A 26,463-nucleotide genomic window follows, 5' to 3' on the forward strand; every position below is an offset into this window, starting at 1 on the left:
ACCAACATCTCTCTGCACAGAATTGCTTTTCTAGCAAAGACTTGTACTTTTTCAGATAGGATTTAATGACAGACAATGCCCAACTAGAACTACAGCTGGTGGGATGATAACTGAGGGTTTTTGCATCCAAATCTTTTCATCTGGATTTTGAGCTAGATTTGAAATAAGACAGCAAGAAAAATTTGTCATTTTTTTAAGTGGGAGGGCAAGACAAACAAGTGGCACATTTCTAGCAATTAAAATTTTCCAGGGGCTGGGGGGGTGGACAACATACCGCTTGTAAGATTCCAGTGTCATTTAATTCAAGCTAAACCCCACATTTAATCAAACTGAACCACAACTTAAATCTATATTCAAGATGCCACCACCTCTATTACTGTTGCAGTCAACAGATTAGCAGCTCAGCCTTTGTCTCTCTCTGCTGAAGTTGTTTAGCTGGATATAACCATCTGGAAGTAGGACAGGCTTGGCACATTTTTCAGTGAAAACAAATGTGTTTTACTTGGCATTTTTGACAGTAATCGAGCATTTTGATGTCCTCATCTGCCCAGAGTGTAATTGTACTGGTTTTGGTTTGGTGATTCTCAGAGCAAATCTGCACAAAGTCCTGGGAATGCTCTAAACTCAGCAGATCTGACTAAAACTTCTCTTTTCTAGATAGAGTTATTGGACACTGTTGCCTTAAATTTGCACAGAATTGATAAAGATGTCCAGAGATGTGACCGGAATTACTGGTATTTTACTGCTGAGAACCTGGAGAAGCTCCGAAATGTCATGTGCAGGTAATGAACTTGTAAAGCCCACCACTTTCACATTTATGTCAGAATCCATAAACTAATCTATAAACTATAATAATATGCAAATAACAGTCTACAAAAATTCTCACTAATGAACTTAAAAGAACTTGTAAGAAGGAGCTGCAGGAGGGCAGCTTAGAGCACAGGTCCAAGTCTGGAATGCAAGCTTGAGAAGATTCTCACCAGAGGCAGACCCTGTTTTAGAGAACTATCCTCTGAATGTCCTAAGAGGTTTGGGTTTCTCCTGATCAGGATAATACATCCATGCTCTGAGAGTGTGCTGTGAAGGTGACAGCAACTGTGCCCAGGTCCATACAGTGCTAAGGGACATGTGTAAGTAGACAGAAAGCCCATCTCTACAAATCCAACCAAAGTCAAACCACTGTCTGACCACTGACAGCAGCTGGAAACAACAGAAAGTTGTTTTCCCTTCTGGGAATACAAATTGCAGTGAAGGTGGTTCAGCTACACACCCTTAAAGCAGAAAGTGTCATAGACTTTAGCAGTCAGAAAAGACAGCAAAATTCCACTTAGTGGAAAAAAGAAAAAAAAATGCAAAAGCCCAGGTACCTTTAACAAATCTGAGCTTTTTCCATAGATTGTTGAGCCTTTGTCAGCTGTTTTTTCCCAAACCACTGAGATGCAAGCTGTGTGTGTGAGGGCTGACCTCTCTGTCGAGGCAGCAAACAGTAAAGGGCTGTGAAATGCTCTGGGATGGGAGGTGTCAGAAAGTTCTGAGACTCACATCTTCAGCAGCTCCTTAGGATTTGATCTCACATATGGAATCATCCTTCAATATAAGGATTTCTTCTTTCCACAGCTATGTCTGGGAGCACCTAGAAGTTGGTTATGTCCAAGGCATGTGTGACCTCCTGGCTCCTTTGATGGTTATCCTTGACAATGGTAGGAAGGCTTTTCCTTTGGGACATGTTGGTATCCGTAGTGAGGTCTTCCCTTAGAAATGCTGTTTCAGAAGGAGTTTCTGCCTTAACCAGGGCTGTTTTCTCTGTTTTGTCTTTTCTCCACCTGTGGCTGTTGTTGAGATGGCTGACATTAGTATCTCAGGGCTGCCCTGTTCACTTACTGACTTCCAGATTAAATATTACTCAATTTAGTAAAATTACTGTGTTCTGGCAGTTGCTGAAGCTGAAAAGTCAACTGCAGGCTGGGTTCTTTGAAACTTAATGAATAAAAATGGTCCAGAGTCAGGTACCAACCTCTGTTTCATCTAAATCCTGGGATTAGGGAACAGCAAAGGGGAAGATCCTGTTTTTCCCAGGCCCTGCAGTGTGTTATTTTGGTTCAAGTCCCTGCAGCACTGAGTGTCTGTGTTGTCCCTGCAGATCAGCTGGCCTACAGCTGCTTCAGCCACCTGATGAAGAGGATGAGCCAGAACTTTCCCAATGGAGGTGCTATGGACACACACTTTGCCAACATGCGCTCCCTGATCCAGGTGAGTGGTTGGATTGTTTTTGAAAGAGGACAAGGCTGTGGCAGAGGCTCAGGACTCACCTGATGCCACAGTGAAGGCCAGGAGCTCCAGTGACTGGGATTCCATCTGGGACTTCAGAGCTGGGGAGGAGGAGAGCTGTGGTAAATGGGTTTGCAGAGTTACAGCCAGAGAGCAGAAGTGGGGAGGGGGAGATGAAAGTTTGGCATTTGTTGAAAATCTGTAGGATCTTCATGTGGCTGCTTGGACCTTTAAAGTGATGGTGAGGATTGACTGTGTCACCCCATCTGTGCACAGCAGGGACTCCTCACCTCAGCCCTGCCCAGGCACACAAGTCACAGGTTGGCACACTCAGGAAAAGGCTGTGCCTGTGCCAGCAGCTGTTCTGACCACAGAGCAGGGCATGAGGAGCAGGGCAGGAGTTTTAACCAGACTCCAGCACCTCTGACCTTGGCTACTTTCAGACCAGATCCTGACAGCTGACATTTTCCATTCTAGATTCTGGACTCAGAGCTTTTTGAATTGATGCACCAAAATGGAGATTACACTCACTTTTACTTCTGCTATCGCTGGTTCCTGCTTGACTTTAAAAGAGGTAATAATGTTCTGTGCCTGTAATTTAGAGTTGTGTAGAACTGTAACAGCTCAGTTTTGGTGTGAGTGTCTGTCGGGGTGGTGAGTGACAGCTGGGATCACAGGGGAGTTTGTAGCCAGGAAAGCTAATGCAGCTCTGAGATGAAACAGCACTGGAATGGAGTCCAGGCTTAGAAAGGGGTGCTGAAAATTCCTGATGATGTGATTAAAGCCACGTTTCTGCCCAGTGCAAATGCCTGTTTGCTCAAGGTGATCCCAAGGTGATCCCACTGCTCTGTAAACTTTGATACCTCCTGTCTAATCCTTGTGATGAAAAGGAGCAGCTATGGCTGAGCTGTTGTACTCTGAGTGAGGTGCTCTGTATCCTGTGGGAGCACCCTTGGATCCCATGATCCCTGCACAGGCACACTCCAGCAGTGTTAGTGCTGACAGCCCTGCTGCACAGCCGAGATCTGCCTGGATACACATTGACATCTGCAGCCTGTCCTGTAACCCAGGAGAGCTCCTGGGCTGCTCTCACATGGTCACTGCGGTTCAGGCACCTTTCTGGGCTTGGCTCTGCACCCCCACACCTCCAGGCTTTGGGATTTGTACTTTTAAGCCAATTCTGTGCCTTATGTGCACAAGTGACAGGAGCTGGCTGGAGGAGGGGGAGAGGAGCAGGAGGAGTTGTCAGGGTCTGTTCTGTCTGCCTGAGGCCTGTAGACATTAGTGAGAGAGGGGGCCATGGTCAGTGTGAATAATCAGATGCTCTTGTAATGTTTATTCCCATTCAGAATTGTTGTACGAGGATGTATTTACAGTGTGGGAAGTTATTTGGGCAGCAAAGCACATCTCTTCAGAACATTTTGTCCTTTTCATTGCCTTAGCACTTGTGGAAGTTTATCGTGAGATTATCCGTGATAACAACATGGACTTCACTGATATCATCAAGTTTTTTAATGGTAAGAGCTATTTTGATAAAAAATAACAAGCCTTTGCTCCTTCTCCCTTTCTCAGACTGTCATGGTGCATTCTTGCAGTTGTGACAAGCCCCTGCTCATTTTAAGCTCTGAGTCTCTCACTCCTTTGTGTAAATGATGAGCCCAAGTGTTCCTGTGCTTCCTGAAGCTCTGCCTTGGCACACACAAACACCAGTGTTTTCAGGCCTACCTAGGCCATGGCTGGTGGTCACTTCTTCCGTGGCAGTGGGGATTTTTACCACAAAACAAACTTCACAATTTCTGTTCAGAAGTTTTGCTGTGATGACTCTTCACTCTTGGCTTCACAGGAGGTGCTGAAACGTTGCTTCATTTTTTTGTAAAGTCTCTCCAAGGTTTTAGGCTTGCCAGAGCGGTTTGTGTTCACAGGGCCTGACCCTGCTGAAGCTGGAACATGTCAACAACTGTTCATGGAGAACATCCCAAGCCACTTCCATGGGTGATTCCCTGCTGGAGCAGCCACCACCCAGTGCCAGAGCAGGAAATGTTCTGCCAGAGCAAGGTCTCTTCCTGGCTGAGAATGGAAGTTGGTCCTAAACCAGGGCTTCCTATTAGGGTTTCTAAACCTTTTAAAAGGTTTGGAAGCAATTGTGTAATCACAGTAATTTACTGTATTATCAGTGCTGTGGCTTTCAGCCATCTGTTGCAGAAGCCCCAAATTTGGTTTTGTTTTTGCCTCAGCCACTCTTATTCCAAAGCTTTCCTCAAAATCCCCCCCAAACAACCCCCCAGTACTGCCTTAAGCTGAATGAAATGTTTATTGTGGAGCTGAGGATTCGGGGCTGTTGAGAACTGCTTTGTGACCACTGCAGTGGCCATGTCTGCATGTGGAACTATGGCCCTTGCTCCAGGGACACACAGCCCTTCTTACCTGCATTTATCATCTGAGTCCCACCCACCCAGCAATAGTCCTGCCTGGAGAGGAGCCCTGCTCCCGTGGAGTGCAGCTGTACATTCCTCAGCTCCCTGTTCCTCAGCTCCCAGGCCGGGCACAGGGCACTGGGATTTCTGCAGGGAGAGACCTGACACTGGAGGGATCAGATCTCTGTGCCAGGAGCTGCAACACAAGGGATTCATCCCCTTCTTCTGTCTTAAACTCTCCCAACCCCCTATGATGCTTTGTGGTTATTTCTTATTATGCTAATTAATCAATGGTAATGCTACACGAATATCAGTGCCAGGGCAGGAAGGTTGTGCTGCTGCCAGCTCAGTGTGTCCGTGTGTGTTGCAGAAATGGCCGAGCACCACGATGCTGCAGAGATCCTGAGGATAGCGAGAGACCTGGTCTACAAAGTGCAGACACTGATTGAGAACAAGTGACCGTGGACAGACTGTCCCTGGGAGCCATCAGAGGGAGCATTCCTTGCACTGTAATTCCAAATGGTGTTTTAATTGCATCTTCCATGTAATGTAATAAATAGCGAGGAGATTTGTAACAGACTTTTAAAACCAGAACTTTCCCTTCACCAGATGAGGTTGGTGTTTGATAGTCCTTGTTACACTCACTTTGTATTTCTAGACAAAATCTTTTTGCATTCTCTGTTTCCCTCTCCAGAAGACATCTATCTACATCTCTGTGATGTTAAGAGGGGGGATCTGACATTCTGGAACATTTTTATTTTGACTTACTGCACCTTTAAAGCCTGGATGCACGTCTTGTGCTCTGCCAGGAGCTTCCATGGAGGCAGGGCTGGATCCAGTGTCACAGGTGTTGAATTGGGTCCTGGGAGGAGCATGGTCCTGGACTCACTGTCTTTGCCTTGAACATGGAAGACAATGTGTCTGAGCTCATGTTGCTAAAACATTTGATTTTGTACTGAAGGCGATAAGATTCCTAGCTGGGAGAATGGCCTTAAACTAAATAACACAGTTCATGGGAGCAGTGATGAGCTCATTAGCTAAAACACCAGTTTAGCCTTGGCTGACTGGCTCACACTGCTCAGTCTTCATGGCCCACACAGACCTGCCTTCGTTTTGCTTTGCAACTGACCTTGCCACCCTTTCCAGCTGCCAGGACCTGCCTCCTGTTGTTCAGGTGAGCAGGTTCAGCCCAGACAGGTCCCTGCTCACGTTGGCAGCTCCTGCTCTGTGCTGTGCAGAGCCATGGATTCAGCTCCCATGGTACAGAGCCTCCTTCAGATCACTTACTGCCCACTCCTCCTCCTCCTCCTCCTCCTCCTCCTCCTCCCTGCTCTGCAGAGCTTTCTGGGAGGAATCTCCGTGGGATCCTGCAAATACAAACCAGGTGCTGGTGTCCATGGGCAGGATGACCCTTGCCAGGTGAAGGGGCTCGTGCTGGGGTGGAGCTGTCCCACGTCCATGTGCCCTGGATGGTCTGTGCCCATCCCTCCTGCCCGGCCTCTTGCCCAGGGAGCAGGTCCTGGCTGTGGGGCCTCCTCCTCATCACACTGTACAGTTCACCTGTGCTCTGCCTGCCCTCCCCAGCTGCATGTTGTTGCCAAGTGAAAGTGTATCCTGGTCAGCCAGAGGGAGGGAGCAGGTTCTTGCTGCAGGTTCCATGGATGTATGTGACCCTGCTCCCAGAACTTGGGACTTTGCTTAAGCACTTCAAGTATTCCAAAGTGTTCCCCCCTTTGCCATTAGAACCTTTGAAAAAAAAAAAAACACACGACTTTGAATCTGAATTTTTGTGTTTCTGCTTTTTTGGGTTTTTTTATCCTTCAGAGCAGCCAGTTACACAGCTGTGTTTCCATGAACAGGTCTGTGTGCTCTTCATGGCACGGTTTGGGCTGGTCCCAGTCAAACCCCCTGCCATGGGCAGGGACACCTTCTCCAGGCCAGGTTGCTCAGTTTACATGACTTACATCTGCTCACAGGAGCTTTTAAAAATTAGATTTTAGCAAAAAGTGGGGTAGGGATTAAAATTATTGTTTGATGATTCAAATATCGATGGGAAGGATTTGCTCCAGTAACCCTGCTCTGGTGGCTACCCAAGCTGGGGGCACCCTTGTGCTCTGCTGGACCTGAAAATGAAAATGGTCAATAATGGTGTGCAAAGGGAAAAAACGGACCCCCAGTGCTGAGCTCAGTAGCCAAGGCCTCCCTTAAACTGGTCTTGCAGAATTTGAGGGGAAGGTGAAGAACCCCCAGCCCAAGGCCCCCTCACTGGTGTTGGCAGAGCACATGGTCAGGGCTCTGTGCCAGGCACTGCTGAGGCTGCAGGGCAGGAACCCCCAGGGCAGCACCCCGGGAGTCACAGCAGGAGAAGGTCCCGAGGGTCTGTGGTGGGGCTGAGCCCCCCCGAGCTCCAGCTGTGCCCAATCACGGCCCCGACAACGCTTCAGGTGTGTCTGAAGGATTCAGTTTGTTCACCTGAAAACTGAAATAGTATTTTTTAAGAGTGAGAAAACCTCCAACTCCCAGAGCCTGAGGAGTGATGGATGTACAGATAAAACTGCACTATTTTCCTTTGGTACGTTGGGAATGTTCTGTACAGATGTTTGACACAAACCCAGTCTGCAAACTTCACTGTATTTGTTACAACATTCTGTTTGATTGGATTTTATCAATGTCGTGTATTATTTATTTTTGTTGGGAGCAAACTATTCTCTTTATCACTCAATTATTTATGTTTAAATGTAACATATGAATAAATACTTATCATCAAGGCATCCTGGTGGAGCTCTTTGGAAGCACTGCTCTCCCCCAAGGTGATTTCAGCAACAGAACAGGGAGTCCTAAGAACAAGGCTGGGAAGAGAGGGAGAGATGTAATTAACATTTCTCTGACAAGCTGCATGGGCTGTAGTGCTAAAGGCAGCAAGTAGGTCACCACCAAGTGGACTCCTGAGGTCCCTTAGATGACTTTAAGGGCAGCTTTAAGTGACACACAGCACCCAGCAGCACCAGCCAAGCCTGAGGCACCCCAGCCCAGGGGCAGAACCAGCCCTATTGCAAGTGTTAAAAAGTTCCATCCTCCAGTTTTAGGCCTGACTGTGCTGCAGCTGCACTGAATCCAGCTGAGCTGCTGGGCTTGAGAGAACATCCTCCATCACTGCCAGTCCCCTGTCAAACCTCTTAAGCTCCTCCTGTGGCTCCTCTGCAGCAGGAACAGTCCCTCAGTCTCACCTGCCTGCTTTGCTGCTACTGGCAGTTTTTGCAGCAATTTTCTGGGGTTTTTTTTTCTTTTTTAGGCTGGATAGCTCTGCCTGGAGGTGGGTCCCTGGGGAATAATGGAGTGTTTCCCCATTCCTGTATAAAAAAAGCCCAACAAATGTAGGGTGGGTGCAGCCATCCCTCAGCCACTGCTCATTACAGCTGCTAATCAGGTATTTATCCCTATAAACGAGGATCAGCCCTTTATGAAGTGCATCCAAAGACATGTTGGCCTAAATAATCTTCCAGTGCCCTTGTGTCCTCTGCCTTCACCCATCTGCATGGTGTGACTGGGGTGGGCAGGGGACACGGGCACCACAGCTGGGGTTACTGCTGGCTCTTGTCTGCAGAACGTTCTTCCCTCTTACTGTCCCCCACCGTTCCCTCTGCAAAGTCTCAGTAGCTTTTAAAGCTGTTTAGACCCGTGGTGGTCCCGCCCCCTCCCCAGCCCCTCTGCCCCACAGCTGAGCCCACCCGGGGGGACCAACCCAGCCCCACCACCCCCTGCCCCTGACCTGCTGCCCCCAGTGCCACCGGGAGGGTTTGACTTGCCCTGCTCTGGCTGACCAGGCACTGCATCCATGTCCTGGAGACAAGGGACTGGGAAAACCTGGGACTCCACCTTCAGCATCTGCAGGAGAGAAGAGTTACAGTGAGGCAGCTCTGGCCGGGCTGCACAGCCCATCCCTGGCCCTGCAGATCCCCCACCCACTGCAGAGAACGGACACCCCAACCAGGGCCTGGCTGCCCACGGGGGCTGGGACAGTCCCACTGTGGTGGTGGGTGCCCAGCACAGTCCCCAGGGGGAGGGAGCCTCACCTGACAGCCACGGGCAGACGCTGCTCTGACGGGTGTTCCTGCTCCGGAGGGACCCCACGGCAGGGCTGGGATGGGCTCCAGCTGGGCCCGAGTCTTCCTGGCTCAGCACAAGGGCAGGTGTCTGGGCACAATTTCCCAAGTTTTTACAGGTTCCAGAGGCTGCAAAGACTTTGCTTCCCCCCAGCCTGATCCAGACACAGTCCCCGGAGCTCCAGCCCATGGATCTGTGACACACACCTGGAATGGCAGCAATGGCTCCAGAGGGAGGGAAGGCTTTGCTCTTGGGAAATTACAAACAAGGTGTGCATCTGCATGCAAAGCACAGGGAGGCAAATGCAGAATCCTGTTTCGGATTTCAGTGCATGTTTATTTTAGTTTTATATTTATTTCAGGCAAGTGCTTATTACATGGATATCATTCATGTTGGATACCTAAATTCTGGAGCATGAAGAGCCAGTATTGTACAGCTGAATAGTAAAAATACAATATGTACAAAATTAGTTGCTTTTTCACATAGCAGATGTATCCAAACACATAAAAATCTTTACAGTCTAGTTTGTCAATATTCAGTCAGTAAATTGGTAACACAGTGACACGTCCTCACTGTAAACACAGACTGCACCTGCCCAGGTGAGCACAACCCTGGGGCTCCTGTGAAGGGCAGGGGAGGGATGGGGCTCTGGGCCAGCAATGGCAGCGACTGGGCTCACAATCAGCAGCTCCAGTGACACATTCCTAATGTGGGAGTGCAGCAGGAGAAAATAAATAAATAAATGCTTTAGCCAGGAGGGAGGGAGGTCACATGCAGTGACAGAGTGGGGGGACCTGCTCCCACCATGGCTCCTCATGGGGTAATGCCCAGGCTGGGGGCCTGACCAGACACCAGTAAATTGTTGGATGGTGCAGTCAGTCCCTGATTTCTCACTCTGTCAAGCACCCCCACACTTTTGGCTCAGGTTGTTAAGGCTTATCTGTAAGGCACTGGCAGCGGGATCCCGCTGGCAGCACACTGGGGTCCCTCTGGCAGCACACTGGGATCCCACTGGGGTCCCTCTGGCAGCACACTGGGATCCCACTGGGGTCCCTCTGGCAGCACACTGGGATCCCACTGGGGTCCCTCTGGCAGCACACTGGGATCCCACTGGGGTCCCTCTGGCAGCACACTGGGGTCCCTCTGGCAGCACACGGCCCTCGGGCTGGTGGCCAGCCGGGCTCAGGCCGGAGCGTTCCCGGTGGCCGGCCCGGAGCAGCAGCACTGCCAGCACAGCCCGTGCCTGCCACAGCAACACGTGGGGAGGACGTTCCTGCCAGCCAGCCAGGGAAAATCCCAGCACAGAGATGGGCTGGGACACTTCCCTGACAGCAAGACCTGATAGAGGTGAGCCACCCCCCCCAGCCAGCCCTGGTGGCTCTGCATCCCACACCTGTGCTCCTTCATACTCGAATTCCTATTCACAGCACAAGGAAAGGGGTGAAAAACAGGCCCCATCCAGAGCTACAGCAGGACCAGCCATGCAGTCCTGATGAGGAGCACAATGGCATCCCAGGGCCAGTTGCCAGCAAACCCCAGCACAGAACAGCCCTGTCCCCGTGCTGCTGGCACAGGACGGAGGCCACCAGGGTCTTCCTTTGCTGTTCAGCAGCCCCAGGTGAGGAGTGAGCCAGCGTGGGAAAAGCCAAACACAACCTTTGCCAAGACTGTGCCCACCCAGTGCTGGGCTCGGGCTGGTATTTTAATAGTTCAAATTTGGATTATGAAGTTCTGTATAACTGGGACAGAAAGAAGCCATGACTGACTATCCACAGAGTATTTTCCTTCTGCTCCTAATAACTGATGTTTGACTCAGGAAGGAAATAACCTAAAGACAGTGATATAAACCATTTTAATCTGTCCAAAATGGTAACAAGGAATGGAAACCAGGCCATAAGTATGAACTTTTTCCTCTCCTATCCCAAGAGCTTTTAGAATCAAAATAATAACCGTTCAGAAAGAAACAGATGCCAAGTCTTGGAGGAGCCTCAGCTGCAAGTACTCAGAGCTCACCTCCACACCAGTTCCAAGAGCTGTACAGCAGCCAAGTCCCAGCTCAGGGCAGCCACTTATCTAATTAAGCTAATTAAGGAAGTGCCTAAATGCTGACAGGCTGAGACAATGTCCTGCTCAGGTGAGCAGAGGTCACCTGGTTCATCTGGCCGAGGCCACTCACCCCTCTGGGGACACTCCACACATCACAGAAAGCAAAGGGGCCAAACAAGCACCAGGCAAGGACACCTCCCCTGCCCCCAGCACAGGGGGGCCCCCTCATACCCACCCAACCCCAACAGTTCCCACTCGTTTTTTTTCTTTAAATGCAAAAAACTTCCTCAGGATGCAAACCAGTCCAAGGAGACACAGGCCACACACAAAAACCAGACACGATAAGCCTTGCATTGCATGTCTACAGGAACCTACCAGGCGTGCGCACGGACAACCACACCGACACCGACACCTCACCGAGACCACCCAAAGGCATTTTTTTGTTTCTTTTCTTCTTTTGTTACAGAAGGCCACTTTGAAGTAAAACAACAAAAAGGAGACAAGGAGCCCAACAGCAGCAGCGGCCCAGGCTGGCCCCGCTTGTGAGATGAGAAATGCTCCTCCCTGGACACACCGTGTGCGACTGTCAGAGAGCAGAAGCCTCTGCAAGGGCCATCCCCTCTGTCCAGCTCTGCCCAAGAAACCAAAACCCGACCATGCCACTGGCCAGGAGCCCAGTGGTGACACCAGAGCCCTTCTGGCCTTCAACACCCAGCACTCAGCCCCAGCACAGACAGACACACGGGCACTCACACACACACACATGTGCACAAAAAGGCCCGACAGCAGCAGTTTGGCTCCAGCCCTGATTGCCCAATGTGCCACCAGCTGCCCCCTTCTTCCCCCCCGTGCCCCCAGGGACACACAACCTGCTGCTTCTCAGATCCCACTCAAGTGACTGCAGAGAACGTGGGAAATGGGGTCATTTCCCTTCCTAAGCTAAACTACACAGTTCTGGCTAATTGTTCTTGGTGACGTCAGGAATACATTCCTGTATCTAAAGTGTCAGCATTAAGAGCTCTTTTCAAGAGCATTTTCAAGTAGCAGTTTGGGTTCATTCCCCTCTGCCTGCAGTTCCTTGGGAGGTGAGATGGAAAGTGGCTTTGGCAGCCGTGGGGCTCCCACAGCTGCTCCCCAGCTGGGGCAGCACCAGAGTTCCCTCTGTCACCTCAGACACCTGAGGGGTTCTGCTTGCACAGGTCTGCTCACCCTCCAACACACCTGGCTGTGCCAGCTGAGCTCCAAGCACAGACCCAGATCCTGATCACATTTTGGCTGTTGGCAGTGGGACACGAAGCGTGGGGAGTGTGTGGGCTGCAAGGGCACCTGCCCTGGTCTCCACTGACCAACAGGCTCCAAGCCAGGCCTGACAGAACAGAAAATCCTCTCAAACTACTATGTAGAAAACCCACTTTCTATTGTTTCTATAGTATGGTTACAAAAAACTAACATTATTCAACAACAGAAAAGATTTCTTCTAAACTTTCTATTTATTGATTTTTTGGGGGGACAAATTAGATCTTCTGAATCCCCAAGTGTACATATACATTTATATATAGCTTTCTCCATAGGGAAAACATATATCAAAGGAGGAGAGACATTCTTTAAGTGCCCCTTGTCATACAGTACTGAACAGGACTTCTAAGAGCATCAGTGTAAATCTGAATTTTCTGAGCAGGAATGACAGAGGTGGGGAAAGAAGGAAGGGTTGTGGCTGCTCTTTTTCACAGAGAAGAGAAGGAAATTTGCTGACTTTAAAAAAAAAAAAAAAGAAAAAGCTCCAAAGAAATGTTTCTGGTAGCCCTGAAAAAGGCAGATGAGAATGGGAGGACCCAAGACATCCAAAGCAGCTCATGGGCTGACCAAGGGGGACAGGTTGTTCCTGAAGGGGAGCTCAACACCCATGAAGGGGATCAGACACACAGCGTGGCACAACTCCAGGGGGAGAGAAAAACTGGCCAAGATGCAGGACTGGGCAGGGCAGGGCTGCTCCTCCCTCTAAACCAACTCCTGCACTCAGCCCTGTACAAAATCCCACTCCTTCTCCTTCAACAACGAGATTTTGTTATTTTGTGATGTCAGAACAGTAAAGAAAGGCAGAAAGGCATGTCCTCACTCCCAACACTGCTGCAGAAGGCAAAGCCACACAGTCCCCTGAGAAGGGAGATGACCCTGCTGCAAACACTTGGTCTTGAGTTTCTGATGAGGAGCAACTGCCCCGATACCCAACACTCATCTTCCAAATATTGGCACATAACAGCCTCTGTGGGAAAGCACCTGCATGGACAAGGGATGACCAAACCCTGGCGACTCTGGGAACCTCCCAGTGTTAACAGTGCACTGGAATGAGAACAAATCATCTGCTTAGATGTGGTTTCAGGATAAGAAATCCTTTAAGATTCGTCTGTTCTGCAGGAGCTGTGCTGGTAGCACAGCTAAGAGCTTTCTGGACTCAAGGATGCAAATAAAAAATAAAACAAGAGGTAACTGTGGAGCAACTGGGGCTTCACAAACAGAGGTCACGCAATTCCCAGCCAGACCTGCTCAGAAGGCACAATGACCCCTGACCTCTGCAGTCATTTCTCCTGCCTCCAGACCAGTTTCAACCAGGGAAGGTATGGAACAGGCAAGTGTTCTCACTTTAACCCCTGACACTTTTCACACCAGTCCTCAACAAGGCAAAAGTGCTGCTGGAGTCAACATGTCTTTGGACAGACTACAGATCCTGCTTTCCTAGAGAGGACCTCACCCACACACTGCAGGCAGCACAGTGAGGTGTGAGGGCTCAGCCCTCCTTACCTCCTCCTCTCCCAAAGCTCCTGGGCAGATGCTGGGACCACCCTCCCATCCTGTCCCAAGGAGAACAGTCACTGGCTACAGCAGGAATTTTGCCTGCAGTAAGGACTGTGGAACACTTACTTTAAAAAGAGAGGAAGACAGAATGGAGATCATTCACAGCAGTGACTACACACATGGTGCAAGGACCAGAACATTCAGCCAGCAACAAAACACATCCTAAGCAGCCTCCCGGGCAGGCTGGCAGGTACTAGCAGAGCATTCCTCCTCTCCTGGCTCCACAGGATTTGCCACTGACCTCAGAGAGGTCCTGCCCCTATCACCAGGAAGGGGTAACAGGAGGGTCCCAGAGGATGAGGGTTCTTTGGTGCACATCCCACTGTCAGGCACGAGCTCTCACACTGATCTCCTGCAGCAAACCCTTATCCTGCACAAGGAGAGATTGTTTACCCCCCAAAAGGAACAAAGCTGCCAAAGCTGCCTGCGCTCTGGAAGGGAACCACATCCCCATTTATCCCTTTCTGAACCCACTGACCCCAACAGCAAAGCGTGGTCAGGTCAGAACAAACTAACAAACAACATTAACCCACGCAGCAAATCCACAACATTTCTCTTGGTCTTCTTGTCCCAGGTTCCACCCACCAGGCCACAGGAACACCCAGCAAGCTGCCAGCACAAAGTATCTGCCTCTGCCCAACAACGAACCCGAGAAACCTGGGGGCTTGGACTGGCAGGAGAGACCCTGACCAGGGCTGTGCCGTGCACAGACATCTACAAAATCAATTACTGCATCAGCAAACCAAGCCAGACAAAAACCAAAACCCCCAAAACATCCAAACAAAGCATTGTCAACCATTAAAATAATAAAAAACAGGGTTTTTTTGACATAGCTATAAAAATCAAGTCATTTATAAAACGGCAACAAATGAAGTCTGGTTGTGTATTCTTTTTCCTTTTATTAGACAGGACAGAGAATTTCCTTAAAATGCCATAACAAGTCACAGTGATTTTAGATGGTTTTTGAAATGTAATATATTGATGGGAAATACCTTTAAAATGGTTTGACTTGTGGTTTGTTGTTGGGGTTTTTTTGTCACTATAGAGGTACCCTGGTCCACCAAACCATCTATCTTAAAGTTTCTTGTTTAGAGAGGACACTCTATCTTCTTCCTCCAAAAATGAATTTTGTCTCATAATCCTGCAAAATAATCAACCTTACAAAAGGCCTTCAAATGTTATATTTATATATATATGTATGTACATATATATACACACACATACACACATATATATAAATATAGACTTCTATGATTTTTTTTCCCATTCTACGCAATGTCTCGATAAAGAGATCAGCAATTTTTATTCTACAAAGAAGCAACACATAAGAGGGCAAAATTAAAGTCTTAAGAACATCATACCCATAGTTCACTCATTACACATAAAAGGAAAAAAAATCACCATGAACAACTGTCTCTGCAGTTTCTCAGATCAGCCAATCCGAGCGCGGAGCAGCCCCGTCCCCGTCCCCGTTGGCAGGGTGGGCACTGTCCCCAGGCTGGGCACTGTCCCCAGGCTGGGCACTGTCCCCAGGCTGGGCCCTGGGCAGCTGAGCACAGCCCAGCCCAGCCCAGCCCAGCCCAGCATTCCTGTGCCTCCCTCCTGCCGAGTCGGACGTGGTTGGAATGTATGGAGTTTCCTTAGGAAAGGTTCCCAGCAAAGACCTTGCCGTCGGCCCGTCCCCTCTAGGCCAGCTTCAGTGTGCTCACCGGGAACGAGGGCATGGTCACCATAGTCACCGGGTTCAGGACCGTCTGCCCCACCAGCTGCGGGTGATGCACCACCTGGGTTCCCACGGCCGGCTTGGCCATCACCGCCGGCTGGCCCAGGCTCGCGGTGCCGTTCACTTGCTGGTGCGAGATGGTGTGAGCGATGTGGCTCACGACGGGCTGGCTGACGGCCACGGGCTGGGGGTAGAGGGGCAGCTGCGGGCCCAGGTGGGCCATGTGGTTGATGGTGGCGGGGTGCACAGTGATGTGGCCGATGGGCTGAGCAGCAGTGGTGAGTTGCACGGGGCTGGACGTGGAAGGTGCAATGTGAGCAATGTGCTTGGTCTGTGGACCCTGAATGACGTGGTTGACAGTCTGGATGACCGAGGCGTGGGTGGTGGCCGTGTGGGCGATAACAGTCGATTGCACGGTCGAGGCCGCCACGATGTGAGTCTGTGCAGGGACGATCGCCTGCGGCGGGACCAGTGCCTGTGTCTGGAGGGGGGGCTGGGCGTGGGGCTTCTGCTGGATGGAGAGGTGAGGGGGCAGGACCGCGGGCAGGGGGGGAGCAGCATTCGGGGGGACAGCTTTCAGCAGCTCTGGGTGCTGGCGCTGGGTAAGTTTTGGTAATGAGTTCACTGGCCTGTCATCTTCCATGTCTTCATCGATGTTGTCTTCACCCTCTGGAAAACACGAGAGGAAGAAACTCCCATAAAAAAGCAAGCAGAGCATGAACTGGACCAACAAGCCTCCCTGAAGGGCAGCACAATGGCACGGCACGGCCTCTTCTCACTGCTGTGGGCCAAGGACCTGGAGCCAAGCGGGCGTGACAGCCCCAAGCTCCAGCTGGAGCGCGGTGCTCCCAACAGGCCAAGAGGTCTCGCTGGGCAGGCACGGGGACCACTGTGAGTAGAGGCTGACAGAAAGCACCTGGCTGACCTCTGTCTGGGCTGAAGTGGCTCCTTCTGGGAAGAGGAACAGGGTTTCCTTTCTTGGCCAGTTGTTCCACTGATTGGCACCACCCTTTCTGCTCCCAGAGCAAGAAGGAAACAGCAATGGAGAAGTATGGTAGCAAGTCCCTCATGTAGTTCTGGGAAATGGACTTTTGTCCAGTGAAGGAACTAATGAAGCAAAGCAGGAACATGCTGGCCCTGCAGAGCCAGCACAAACACCCTGCACTGCCTGCTCTAGAGCCAGCCATGCAGCAGAGAATAAAAATCCCAGAAGATACAGAAGCAGCAGGAACCAGGGAAGATACTTCCCCTTCACAAGCTCTGGTTTGCAGCAACTTGACACGGTGGCTTTCGGCACAGGCCACTGTAGAGGGAACGGCCAACACTCCTAACGACAAAGCCCTGCTACTCCTGACTTCCACCAGCCTACACCTGTCTGTATGTTCAGAGGTGATAATCCTGAAAACAAGCCTGAACAAACCAGAAACCTCAGATTTTCCCTTCCTGGAACTCATGGTATCATGTGCCTGCAGTGCCAAGAGCAAATGCTGGTTTGAGGGAGCTGCTGTGAACGGTTCCGCACCGCTACAGCCTCCACATCTCTGTAAAGCTCTACATCCACAGACTGCCTACTCCTCCTGCTGCAGATCCCTGGTGTGGAGGAAAGCGTGCACTCTCCTATCTCACAGGAACTTCTCACTGGGAACTGCACGGCAGATATCCATTAGTGTCATTTCATCTTCACTGTGAATCCTTCTCATGCAACGTGAAGGCTCCTTAAGTTGTTTAAGTGCTCTGGTACCAAATCCTTCTTCTCTATGTGCTGAACACCCTCTCATATCCACACAAATACATAAGGATGTCCACTTCTAATGAGCAGGGCTGCAAAGCTGTGTAAGGGGAAATCTAAGTTTGGAAAACAGGGATTTATCTCCACGTGAGGAAGTGGCAGGTCGGAAGTGCAAACCTGCACTTTGTATCTACCTGACATTGATGCACAAATTTCAGTTTACTTCCATGAGCAGCAATGTGTTATTAACCAATATCAATCATTAGCAACACTCAAAAGCCTTTTACTTTATTCTGAATGCAAAGAAACCCTGACGCTGTCAAAGGAAGATCCCCACCACCCCTACGTAACTGTGTCAGTGACCTTCTGCGGTGATTACAAGGAGAGAAAAACTATGGGTACCTGATGCTGTCGAGGTAGATGCCTGGTCATCCTCTGGCTGAACTGTCTGTCGAACAATTCTGTCAATCTCCAAGATGTCCATCCACTGGCTCAACTCGTTCTTCAGCTCTGCCAGTCGCTGCTGGGTAGCGATCTTCTCTCTCGCCAGCCGCTCCATCTCATGTTCATATTCTTTTTCCTTCCTCTTTAAAGTCTAAAAACAGCAGGAAGAAAAAGAAATATAACATGAACAAAGACAAGAGTAGTCTGCACTAACCTGGTCACTCCCATGTCCACAGCTAATTTTCTTATATTGCCAGTTATGCTGGTGTAAAACGTGTCCAGCTACATTTACACCTGCCAAATTCAGGCAGAAAGAGAAGGACAGGAGCTGGCACCTGAAGGGCTGCTCTGGCCAAATGCTTTCTGCCTGCTGAGGGAAAACTGATGAGCCTCAAAATCTGAAACTCTAAGGAAAGGAAAAGCACAAGTACTGATGAGCTTCTGAGCAACACACATCACACCAAGAGCTCCTGACCTAGGAGAGATGGTGAAGAGCCAACAACCCCCTGCATCACAGAGAAATCCTGAGGTCAGACACGAAGGAACTGTGTATGTTCTCCTTTCCTGCTAATGCCCCCTCGGCACTGGAAGTGTCCGTCGGCATGGGAGCTGCTCGTCAGTCAGCACAGTACAGAGAGATTCCCCACAGTACTGCTGGGAAATATAAACCACACAGACTGGAGGGGGATCAGCCAAGGAGAAGGCAGCAGAAAGCAACAGCTCGTCTTCACCGAAGTACACGTCGATGAGTTCAGCCAGCAGTGTGGCACTGCACAGTCACAGCACAGAGAACCAGCCCCCAGCCCAGGGCAGCACTTACTGTATGCATAAAACAGACAAAATAAGTGAAATCTGTAAAACCACATATAGACTGTCCATTTTCAGAAGTTAAGTTTCACCACTGGGAATTTAAATCCCACACACACTCCTGAAAATACCAGCCACACAGAGCCTGCACAGATGCTCCTGTTCCCTCACTGCTGGCAAGCACTGAGCTCAAAAGCAAACCCCACAGCTGGCAGAGGACCAGGCTCATGGTCTTCTGAACACGTGCTCTTTATTTCTCTCTAAGGTTCTCCAGGACAAGTGCAATCAGAATGTGACCTCATGCCTTTCAGTGGTTCTGCTGACGTAGACCAGAAGGTTGCTGGGAAGGACTTTAAAGCCTGTTCAGCCAGGTCTTTAATGCAGCCTAAGCTGACACACAGACTAGGGCAGCTCCTGCCGCTACCTTTGTCCTGGTAATAACAATAAAGGAAGTATTTTTAAAACAGCCAAGCAAAGTGTGTTAGCAGGGCACAACCACTGCAGGTGTGTCAACAGAGACAGTTCCTCTGCCTCCCGGCCCGGTTGCCTTCAGCTCAGCTAAAAGCCCCTCAAAACAGAGGGTTTTCAGGCAAAGGGGGCAGTTCTCTCCCTCACGCTGCTTTCCAAACCAAAGCAAGCGGCAGAAGCCAACTCACATAGTCCTGTCCTGGGCAAGCCCAGCAGACCTGCAGCCCACCACAGGGAGGGGGTCATAGGGATGGCAGGAAAGGGAGGACGGGGACTCCCGGTGTCCTGGCTCTGCACCAACCCTGACCTGTAGCCTGGAGATTCCCACATGGCTGAGGCCCAAATCCACAGACTAGTTTTAAAGTTTCTTTTCCAACCAAGTGCAGCCAAAGCATTTTGCCTGACCCAGAAAACACTCGGTTGTGCTCTGATCCCCTGGGAAAGGGGTGTAGGTGGGACAGGGAGCAATGAGGAAAGTGCACACTCCTGCTCAGGTTTAAATACGCAAGAAGATAGCTTGTCTCAGTGTCTTCCCCCTCACTGTGTGATCGGGAAAGAGGCAAGTAGGAGAAAGGCTGAGGCTAAACCTGCGGTGCAGACATGAGCCCAACCCCACTCTGCAGCATCTCCCCACAGCTGCAGGGCACGGGAGGACAGAACAGGAACAGCTCTCCAGGAGGAGTGAGCACAAAATCCCCGCAGCCTTGGCGCCTGCAGCGGGCACAGCACACGCATATTCAAGCAGATCAGATTTGGCTTCACTCCCTGCTTCGAGAGGAGACTCCCAGCATGGGGAAAGCATAACTACGAGATATGAGCAGGGCAGCTGGTAATTAGTTATAAACTTTTAATTACTGGGAAGGCGGGCAAACCCTTAGGAAGCACCAGGAGGAGTCTCCCAGCAAACAGAGCCAGGGAGCTCACTCTGTTGCTCTCCAGGCACTCCAAAGGCGTTGGGATGTGGCTCTGGTCCAAGCCTGGCCCCACGGGCTCTGCCTCCCTCAGCACAGGCAGCCCTGGCCCCTGAGCAGGCACTGGCTCCCGGCTGCCCCTCCCTCCTGCCAGGGCTCACTCCCGGCTGGGCGTTCTCCAAGGGGAGCTGCCAGGGAGGCTGGAGGAGCAGATGGGCTGGAATCCCTGCTGGCACCGGTAATCTTTCAAAAACTATTCTGGGATGCAATTCACTGGGGCTCACTTGGTAAAGACGGATCTCCAGGCTGAGCTGCTCTGGCCTAATAATGAACTGGGTGTAATTAACCAGAGCCTTCCTGCCCCTCCTGCAGCTCCCTCCGAGCACTGCCCTGCTCTCTGCGGGTACATGTGGATGCAGCCCCTTCCCAGCTCCACAGGGACTGGGTGTGTGCCTGCACTGGGAGCTGAGTCTGGGAGCAGGAATGGCCCTGGCCTCTCTGCAGAAATGGGCACTCACTGAGGGACAGGGAGCAGAGACCCTCCTGCCTTTGTATTTCTTCCCACTGCAGCCAGTATGGAAGAAGGAGGCTGAGCGTCTCCCGTGTCCCTCTGACGGGCAGCCCCGGGAACAGATGCTCTCTGGCATCTCCCTCACAACAGACTATCTTCTGCAAATCATCCTGCCCACATCAGGTGCCAGGATTTCCCATCAGTCAGTGAAGTCCACAGCGACAGCCAAACTTCGGTCATTGGGACTGCGGTCACCGACCTGCCCCGGCACAACAAACACCTTTAGAGACACCCACTGACCCCCAGGATGTTTTTTCTAAAACAGGAATTTCTGTCAGCACCATCACCATGGATCCTATGCAACTCAATCACAGCAGCTTTGAAATAAGAAGTAATCACACATAGTTTTCTGAGATACAAGCCTTTGGGATTTTCCAACAGAAAGGGCACATAACATTAGTGCTGAAATGGGCAGAGGGGTCCCTGAAACTACAAACAACACAATCATTGAGAGTTACATTTTGATAAAAGGAATTCTTACAAATGCCCGACCACCTGTCCTACAAGGTGTGAAACTTCATTAAGGCAGAGAGACCTGGAGCAGCTGCAGGGCAGGAGCTGCTGTCTGACCCGCCTCCACAGCCGCCAGGAAGGGCCATGGTGAGGGGTCAGGTCTGGTGCTGGCACCTGGGATGACACTTAAGATGCCTGCTAAGATCCTGAAGGACACATGCTTAACCTGGCTCATGAAATACTGACCCTGTTTCTTCATGGTGGAAAGGTCACCTAAGTTACCTGCATTTGTGTTTTCCCACTTCTCCAGAGCGGCGAGGCCGGGCTGGCCCCGGGAGCTGTGGAGCCCGAGGAAGGCCAGGCATCCCCTGGCAGCTCTGTGCTGTTGGCACAGGGCACTGGGGTGACACCTGACTGAGCACAGCTCACGTGCACCACGGCAGTGCCAGTTCTGTGGAGCAGAGGAGTCCAGCCCACCCCAGCCTGCTCTCTGCAAGCACCAGGCTCCAGCACAGACCCTCCTCCTCACGGCTGTGCCGCAATCACTGTGACATTTCTCTTTCTCCTGTTAAGCAATTGGGAACCCCGGTTGTCCAGGCAACTCTTACTCTGCAGAGTGAGGAACCTACAGAAGCTACAACTTTAGAACTCTTATTTTTCACTTCTACACACCTCTAAACATTCCACATGAGCATCACCTGTAAGTCAGTAAACCCTGACCCTGTTGAGGGGGAAGCTGAGCTACCCCAGGAAGAAATCATGGATTTCCTCATATTCCTGTGAATCCATCCATGGCTTTTGATGCTTCCAAAGTTCTGCAACTGAGCTGCTGGCTCTGGTGAAGAGAGTTGATGTCTGTCATTTGTCACTGCAAAGAATTCTCCATTTTATAGCTGTCTGTCTGTCATTAAATGGCTCACTCTTATGTCAAGACTGGAAATAATGCCTCTAAACGCCTTCCCTGTGCCTGCCCCAGGAATGCTGCTGGCCCTGTGGTTGGCATTAGTGAAATCTGAAAGGCCTTATTATAAAGCTCCCCTCATAAACATTATATTAGCAATTTAAGAACACACTTTCAATTACCAGCTTTTCCAAAGCATATTTCAGTTGTTACCTTTTCTTACACAGCATTCACTGACTGAAAACCCCTATCAATGAGCAATCAGGAGAGTGATTTGCAATTTCAAGCCAGATTGTTTAACTCTTTGCTCTGGGGATCACAGCTGGTGCCACAGAGTGGAGCTGCTGGACCTGGGGGGTCCTGAGCTGCCATCCCACCTGCAGGACCTCCAGCACAGACCACACCCAGACAGGCAGGCTCTCCACTGCCACATGGAGCTTTGATTCCTATATGCAATGGGAAAAAATCTGAACACTAAGAAAAAGATCTTATCCTTGCAGGGACTGTCATGGTGCAGCAGATCCACAGCAGGAGCACCCACCAGCCTGACTCCACAAACATCCCAACCAGGACCAGAGGGATGCTGGAACCGGCCATCCCCACACAGCCCCAAACAGAACCTAAACAGCTCCAGCTGCCAAGACATCACAGTCACCTGTAGGACTCCAGGGTTTGCCACTGGTTCTATCAGTTTTGAATCATACTAAACTGTCTGTGGAGTTCCTACAACAACCACTCGCCCCAACCCCATCCGACCTGCTGCGATGGAGCAGAGCCCAGGAAAGTGGGAAAACCAGGAGCCAGTTTCCCTGGCATCAGGCTGGTGTCCCCACACTCTGCAGTGACTGCCTGCTCCTGCACCGCAGACCTCCCAGACCCCCTGGACCCCTGTTCCTGCTGATGCCAACCAGCCCCTTGGTCTGCAGGAAGCAGCCATGAGGAACCCCGGCTGGTTGCCACAGGAACCAAAGCCATGGTTTCCATGGCAACTGCTCCACTCCGCTAGCTCTCCCAGCCGAGATCCCGCAGCAGTGCCGGATGTGCTGGTCTGGTACCACTGACAATGGGAAAATACAGGTTGGACACAAGGGCAGCACCGCAGAGCGACGTCACCGCCCAGCCACAGTCACCACCCGCAGCTACAGCCCACTGCAGCTACAGCCCACTGCAGCTACAGCCCACTGCAGCTCTGCTGCACCACAGGACCATGGTCTGGCTTTCCTCAGACACGAGGCAAAATCACAACGGGCTCAACCCAAAGCCCCGAGTCATGGCAGGACCATGCTCAGCACTGGGGGAACGGGGCGAGGGTCCCGCCGTGACCAGCCCCCAGTGAACCAGGAGAGGGGAGAGTCTGTGTGCTGAGGGGAGGCACAGACAAGGACTTCAGGCTCCTGCTGTTCATGCCCTGGTTTCAGCCTCCTAAGATCTCAAACTTCACACCAGCAGCAAAACCAAAACAAAGCCTGCAAGGTGAAACACAGTTCCTCGCTCCCTGTCCATACAACGCCCAGCACCCGCAGCGGGGTCAGGGGTGTTTGCCAGGACCTCGTGACCCGGCTACTCCGTGTGCTCAGCCAAGGAGCTGCCGTGTTCCGGGAGGGGAGCTCACCCCACACGGGCACGGGCAGTGCAGGGAACATCTGAGCTCACCCCACACGGGCACGGGCAGTGCAGGGAACATCTGAGCTCACCCCACACGGGCACGGGCAGTGCAGGGAACATCTGAGCTCACCCCACACAGGCATGGGCAGTGCAGGGAACATCTGAGCTCACCCCACACAGGCACGGGCAGTGCAGGGAACATCACCTGCTGCAGGTGCTGCACCTGCTGCCAGCAGGTCCTAGGGGAGTGGGGCTGGGCAGGGTGGGCACCACCCATCACTGCTCAACCTGGTGGCAAGGGCAGGGATGAACACCCAGACAGAAATACCTCCCAGAACAGAAAATGTGCCTGGAGCAGAGCGATCACGGGAAATGAGAACACGCGTCGGTATTTACATTTATCATTTCACTCTGAGAAATGCACTTCAGGCCCCTGATAAAAAGAGACATTGGGCCATAATCTGTGATCAGAACTAGAGCTGGAACGTGGCTGTTTGCGTGGCCTGGCAGAGCCTGCCTCCTGACGCGCCACGCTCTGGACAAAGTACAAACAGTCACTGGGGCAGAGGGGAGGAAGAATCCAAACGAGGAAGATAAAGAATAAATTCAGAAAAAAAATAACCAACAAAAAAAGGCAGCAATCAACTGGAACACAGGATACAACAAAGCAGGGAGAAGCAGAGCCATGCCCAGGCCAATCACTGGACCCACACTGGGTGCCAGCAGTTCAGCAGATCTGGTTTATGCCTTAATATGATTACCAAGGATAAAGGAAATTCAAATTAAAAGAATTGAAGTATGATTTGCAATGACTTGGTGTTAAGTTTCATCATGTGTTTTACTTTTCTTATTTTTTTTTAACCAGTCTCTGTCATGCAGGAAACAAGCAAGACAATTTTAATGATTCCAGCAGATTCTGGATGCTCCAAAGACCCTGAAATACCACGGTGTTTGTTATTCAGAAAACGATCCCAAACAAATTAAAATAACTGGGGAATTAAGAATTTGGAATTAATAATTCCAAATTTAATTCTGCAGCACTCAAATGAAAAAAATTTAAAAATTAAAATAATTTATGGGAAATACGCCTCTGTCATCATTTTCTGCAAACAGAAATGAAGTGTGCTGCATCTCAAGGAGAGATTATTATTAACAACACAACTGCTGGATGCAGGGCATCTGGAAGCTCTTCCCTACCCTCCATGATGACACACGGACATCAGCTCCAGAGGGCAACAGGCAGTTTTATGCCTTGGAGCCACAGCCAGGGCTTTCTCTGCCAGGGATGAGGAGATTTCTGTGCAGACACATTATAACAACACTGATTTGCTGCTGTGCTTCTGTATTTTCCTTGGAGGCATCTCTGAGCAGCCCTCATGGGAGCCAAGGCAGAGTTTTGGATGGGTCCTGGGCATGGCTCCCTTTGTTCGTGTTCCTGCCCTTTGGCTCAGCCCACGGGCACGAGGCACAGCTGAGCTGCACACCCCAACAGTGCCCGGGGAGCAGCAAGGGGAGAATTACTCCTAGAGAGCAGCACACCTCCCAAAACACAGTTTTGGCAGGTGATGGCAGCCCCAACAGCCACGGGCTCTGAAGAACGACCCTCCCCAGCAGAAGAGAACCACCCCACCCCACGGCAGCAGGTCTGAGCCCTGGTGACTCCGAGAAGGTGTCATCCTCCCGCACCACTTCTCCTCCCAGTTCCCCCACCTGTGTAAGGAGGTCAGTGCCAGTTATTCACATCCCAGTGGCTCCACCCACGGCCCATGGAGCAGATCTGGGTCACCAGAGGATTTCTCTCCACCCACCTCCCTCATTGTCATGGCCACGGTGGCAGCGGGAGGACGCAAAGCCCAGTTGTTAAACATAAACCAACACCTGTGTGAGACCATGAGGCAAAGCTGTGCCCCTGAGTGCAAACTGCCCTCTGTGCTGGACGGGTTGGGCACAGCAGCTGCAGTGCCCACTGTGCCCAGACTGCCACCACTGCTCACAGAGGGGCTCCCAAGGCTGAAGCTCCTCTGCTGGGCTGAGGTGTTACCTTAGAAAGGTGAAGTCCTGTGAAATTCCTAAACATGAAGGGACAAGAAGGTGGCAGCTGCTGGGGACCCAGAGCTCTGATCAGCACACACTGCCCTGAAGGCACAGCTCTGTGCAAACCCACCCAACCTGCAATGCCAGCTCTGTGGGTGTGTGCAGAGTGAGACCCATCGCCTCTCAGACACTGTCCTCTCAGCCTTTTGGGAAGAGGGGCAAAATATAAGTTGTTCTTTCTAATGCTGCAGGAAACTGCCCAATCACCCTCAGGGAGCTCGTTCCTGCTCCCCTAAGTACAAATACAATGAATGATCAGGTCCCTGCCCATGAGGTGGCAGGACAACAGCTCACCTGCCAGCTACCTGGCTCTTTCAATCAGAGCCAGAATTCTCAAAGACATAATTTCCCCTAAATGCTGTCTCCAGATGGCCTAAGCAGCCTCATTATTCAGATCAAGATGAGTCTCAGCACAACAGGACCAAAAGTCCCTACCTGACACCCTCATTATCAAATGGGGATTGTGATTTCTCCTCTGGGTACCACACAAGCTGTCCCTGGATGAGCAGTATATCCCCAAGAGGGATTCAAGAAAACAGTACGAAGCCCATGGTGAAAGGGATCTTTTAAACCTCAGATTGATATTTCAACTCATAATGGCATAAAACATGAGCAAGACAGATAGAAGCAAAATAAATCTGAAAACCAGTTGATCCATTTTTTCCTGGTTTGTTTACAGTGTTAACTACCACCCTGTGCAGAAGCAGCTTTGCTGTTTCCCAAGGTCACCCAGCTCCCCATGGCCTGCCCAGGCCGGACAGTGAAGAGAAATGGACAATAAAGCAACTACAGCCACACACAGGGAAGTGTCCAGATGGAACCACAGAACTGGTAGGGCAAGGCCAAGGCACAGGCAGCATCAGAGTCACTATTAATTTTTTATAACTAACAACTGGGACAGGAAGCCTTGCAAAAATTTTTCTCATATTTCCACACTCTCCCGAGCACGTGGTATCAGGATTCCTGTCACGTCAGAGTAACACTGGCACACACAACAATGGGAGATTCAGCTGACACAACTTCCTGCTGCTGCACGACAGTGTCAGAATCCCCCTCATTGATTATTCTGTAG

The 26,463-nt window shown here is 50.8% G+C and overlaps 2 protein-coding genes and 1 long non-coding RNA gene across 10 annotated transcripts in view; 1 reads left to right on the plus strand and 2 right to left on the minus strand.

The window, feature by feature from the left end:
* SGSM2 (small G protein signaling modulator 2) overlaps positions 1-6,422 on the plus strand; it is a 42,178-nt gene extending 35,756 nt beyond the window's left edge. For 4 of the 7 annotated variants that reach the window (XM_032707277.1, XM_032707281.1, XM_032707276.1 and 1 more), the window contains 6 exons: positions 658-782; positions 1,618-1,700; positions 2,141-2,250; positions 2,746-2,842; positions 3,618-3,785; positions 5,053-6,422. In XM_032707277.1, coding sequence (XP_032563168.1) covers positions 658-782; positions 1,618-1,700; positions 2,141-2,250; positions 2,746-2,842; positions 3,618-3,785; positions 5,053-5,141 — 672 coding nt within the window. In that variant the 3' untranslated portion in view covers positions 5,142-6,422. The remainder of the gene's footprint in view (positions 1-657; positions 783-1,617; positions 1,701-2,140; positions 2,251-2,745; positions 2,843-3,617; positions 3,786-5,052) is intronic. The other 3 variants (XM_032707279.1, XM_032707282.1, XM_032707278.1) reach the window with 1 other exon arrangement.
* Positions 53-4,521, minus strand: LOC116796577. Its single transcript, XR_004360419.1, has 3 exons — positions 3,994-4,521; positions 2,310-2,369; positions 53-152 (listed from the first exon to the last, which is right to left on the minus strand). It is a non-coding gene; the product is annotated as an uncharacterized LOC116796577 (long non-coding RNA).
* Positions 6,423-14,521: 8,099 nt separating the features above from the next.
* MNT (MAX network transcriptional repressor) overlaps positions 14,522-26,463 on the minus strand; it is a 34,751-nt gene continuing 22,809 nt past the window's right edge. For both annotated transcript variants that reach the window (XM_032707377.1, XM_032707379.1), the window contains exons 5-6: positions 17,540-17,732; positions 14,522-16,077 (exon numbers count right to left, since the gene is read on the minus strand). In XM_032707377.1, coding sequence (XP_032563268.1) covers positions 15,371-16,077; positions 17,540-17,732 — 900 coding nt within the window. In that variant the 3' untranslated portion in view covers positions 14,522-15,370. The remainder of the gene's footprint in view (positions 16,078-17,539; positions 17,733-26,463) is intronic.

The sequence above is a fragment of the Chiroxiphia lanceolata genome, chromosome 20 (assembly GCF_009829145.1).
Source record: "Chiroxiphia lanceolata isolate bChiLan1 chromosome 20, bChiLan1.pri, whole genome shotgun sequence".
Taxonomy (NCBI): Eukaryota; Metazoa; Chordata; class Aves; order Passeriformes; family Pipridae; genus Chiroxiphia; species Chiroxiphia lanceolata.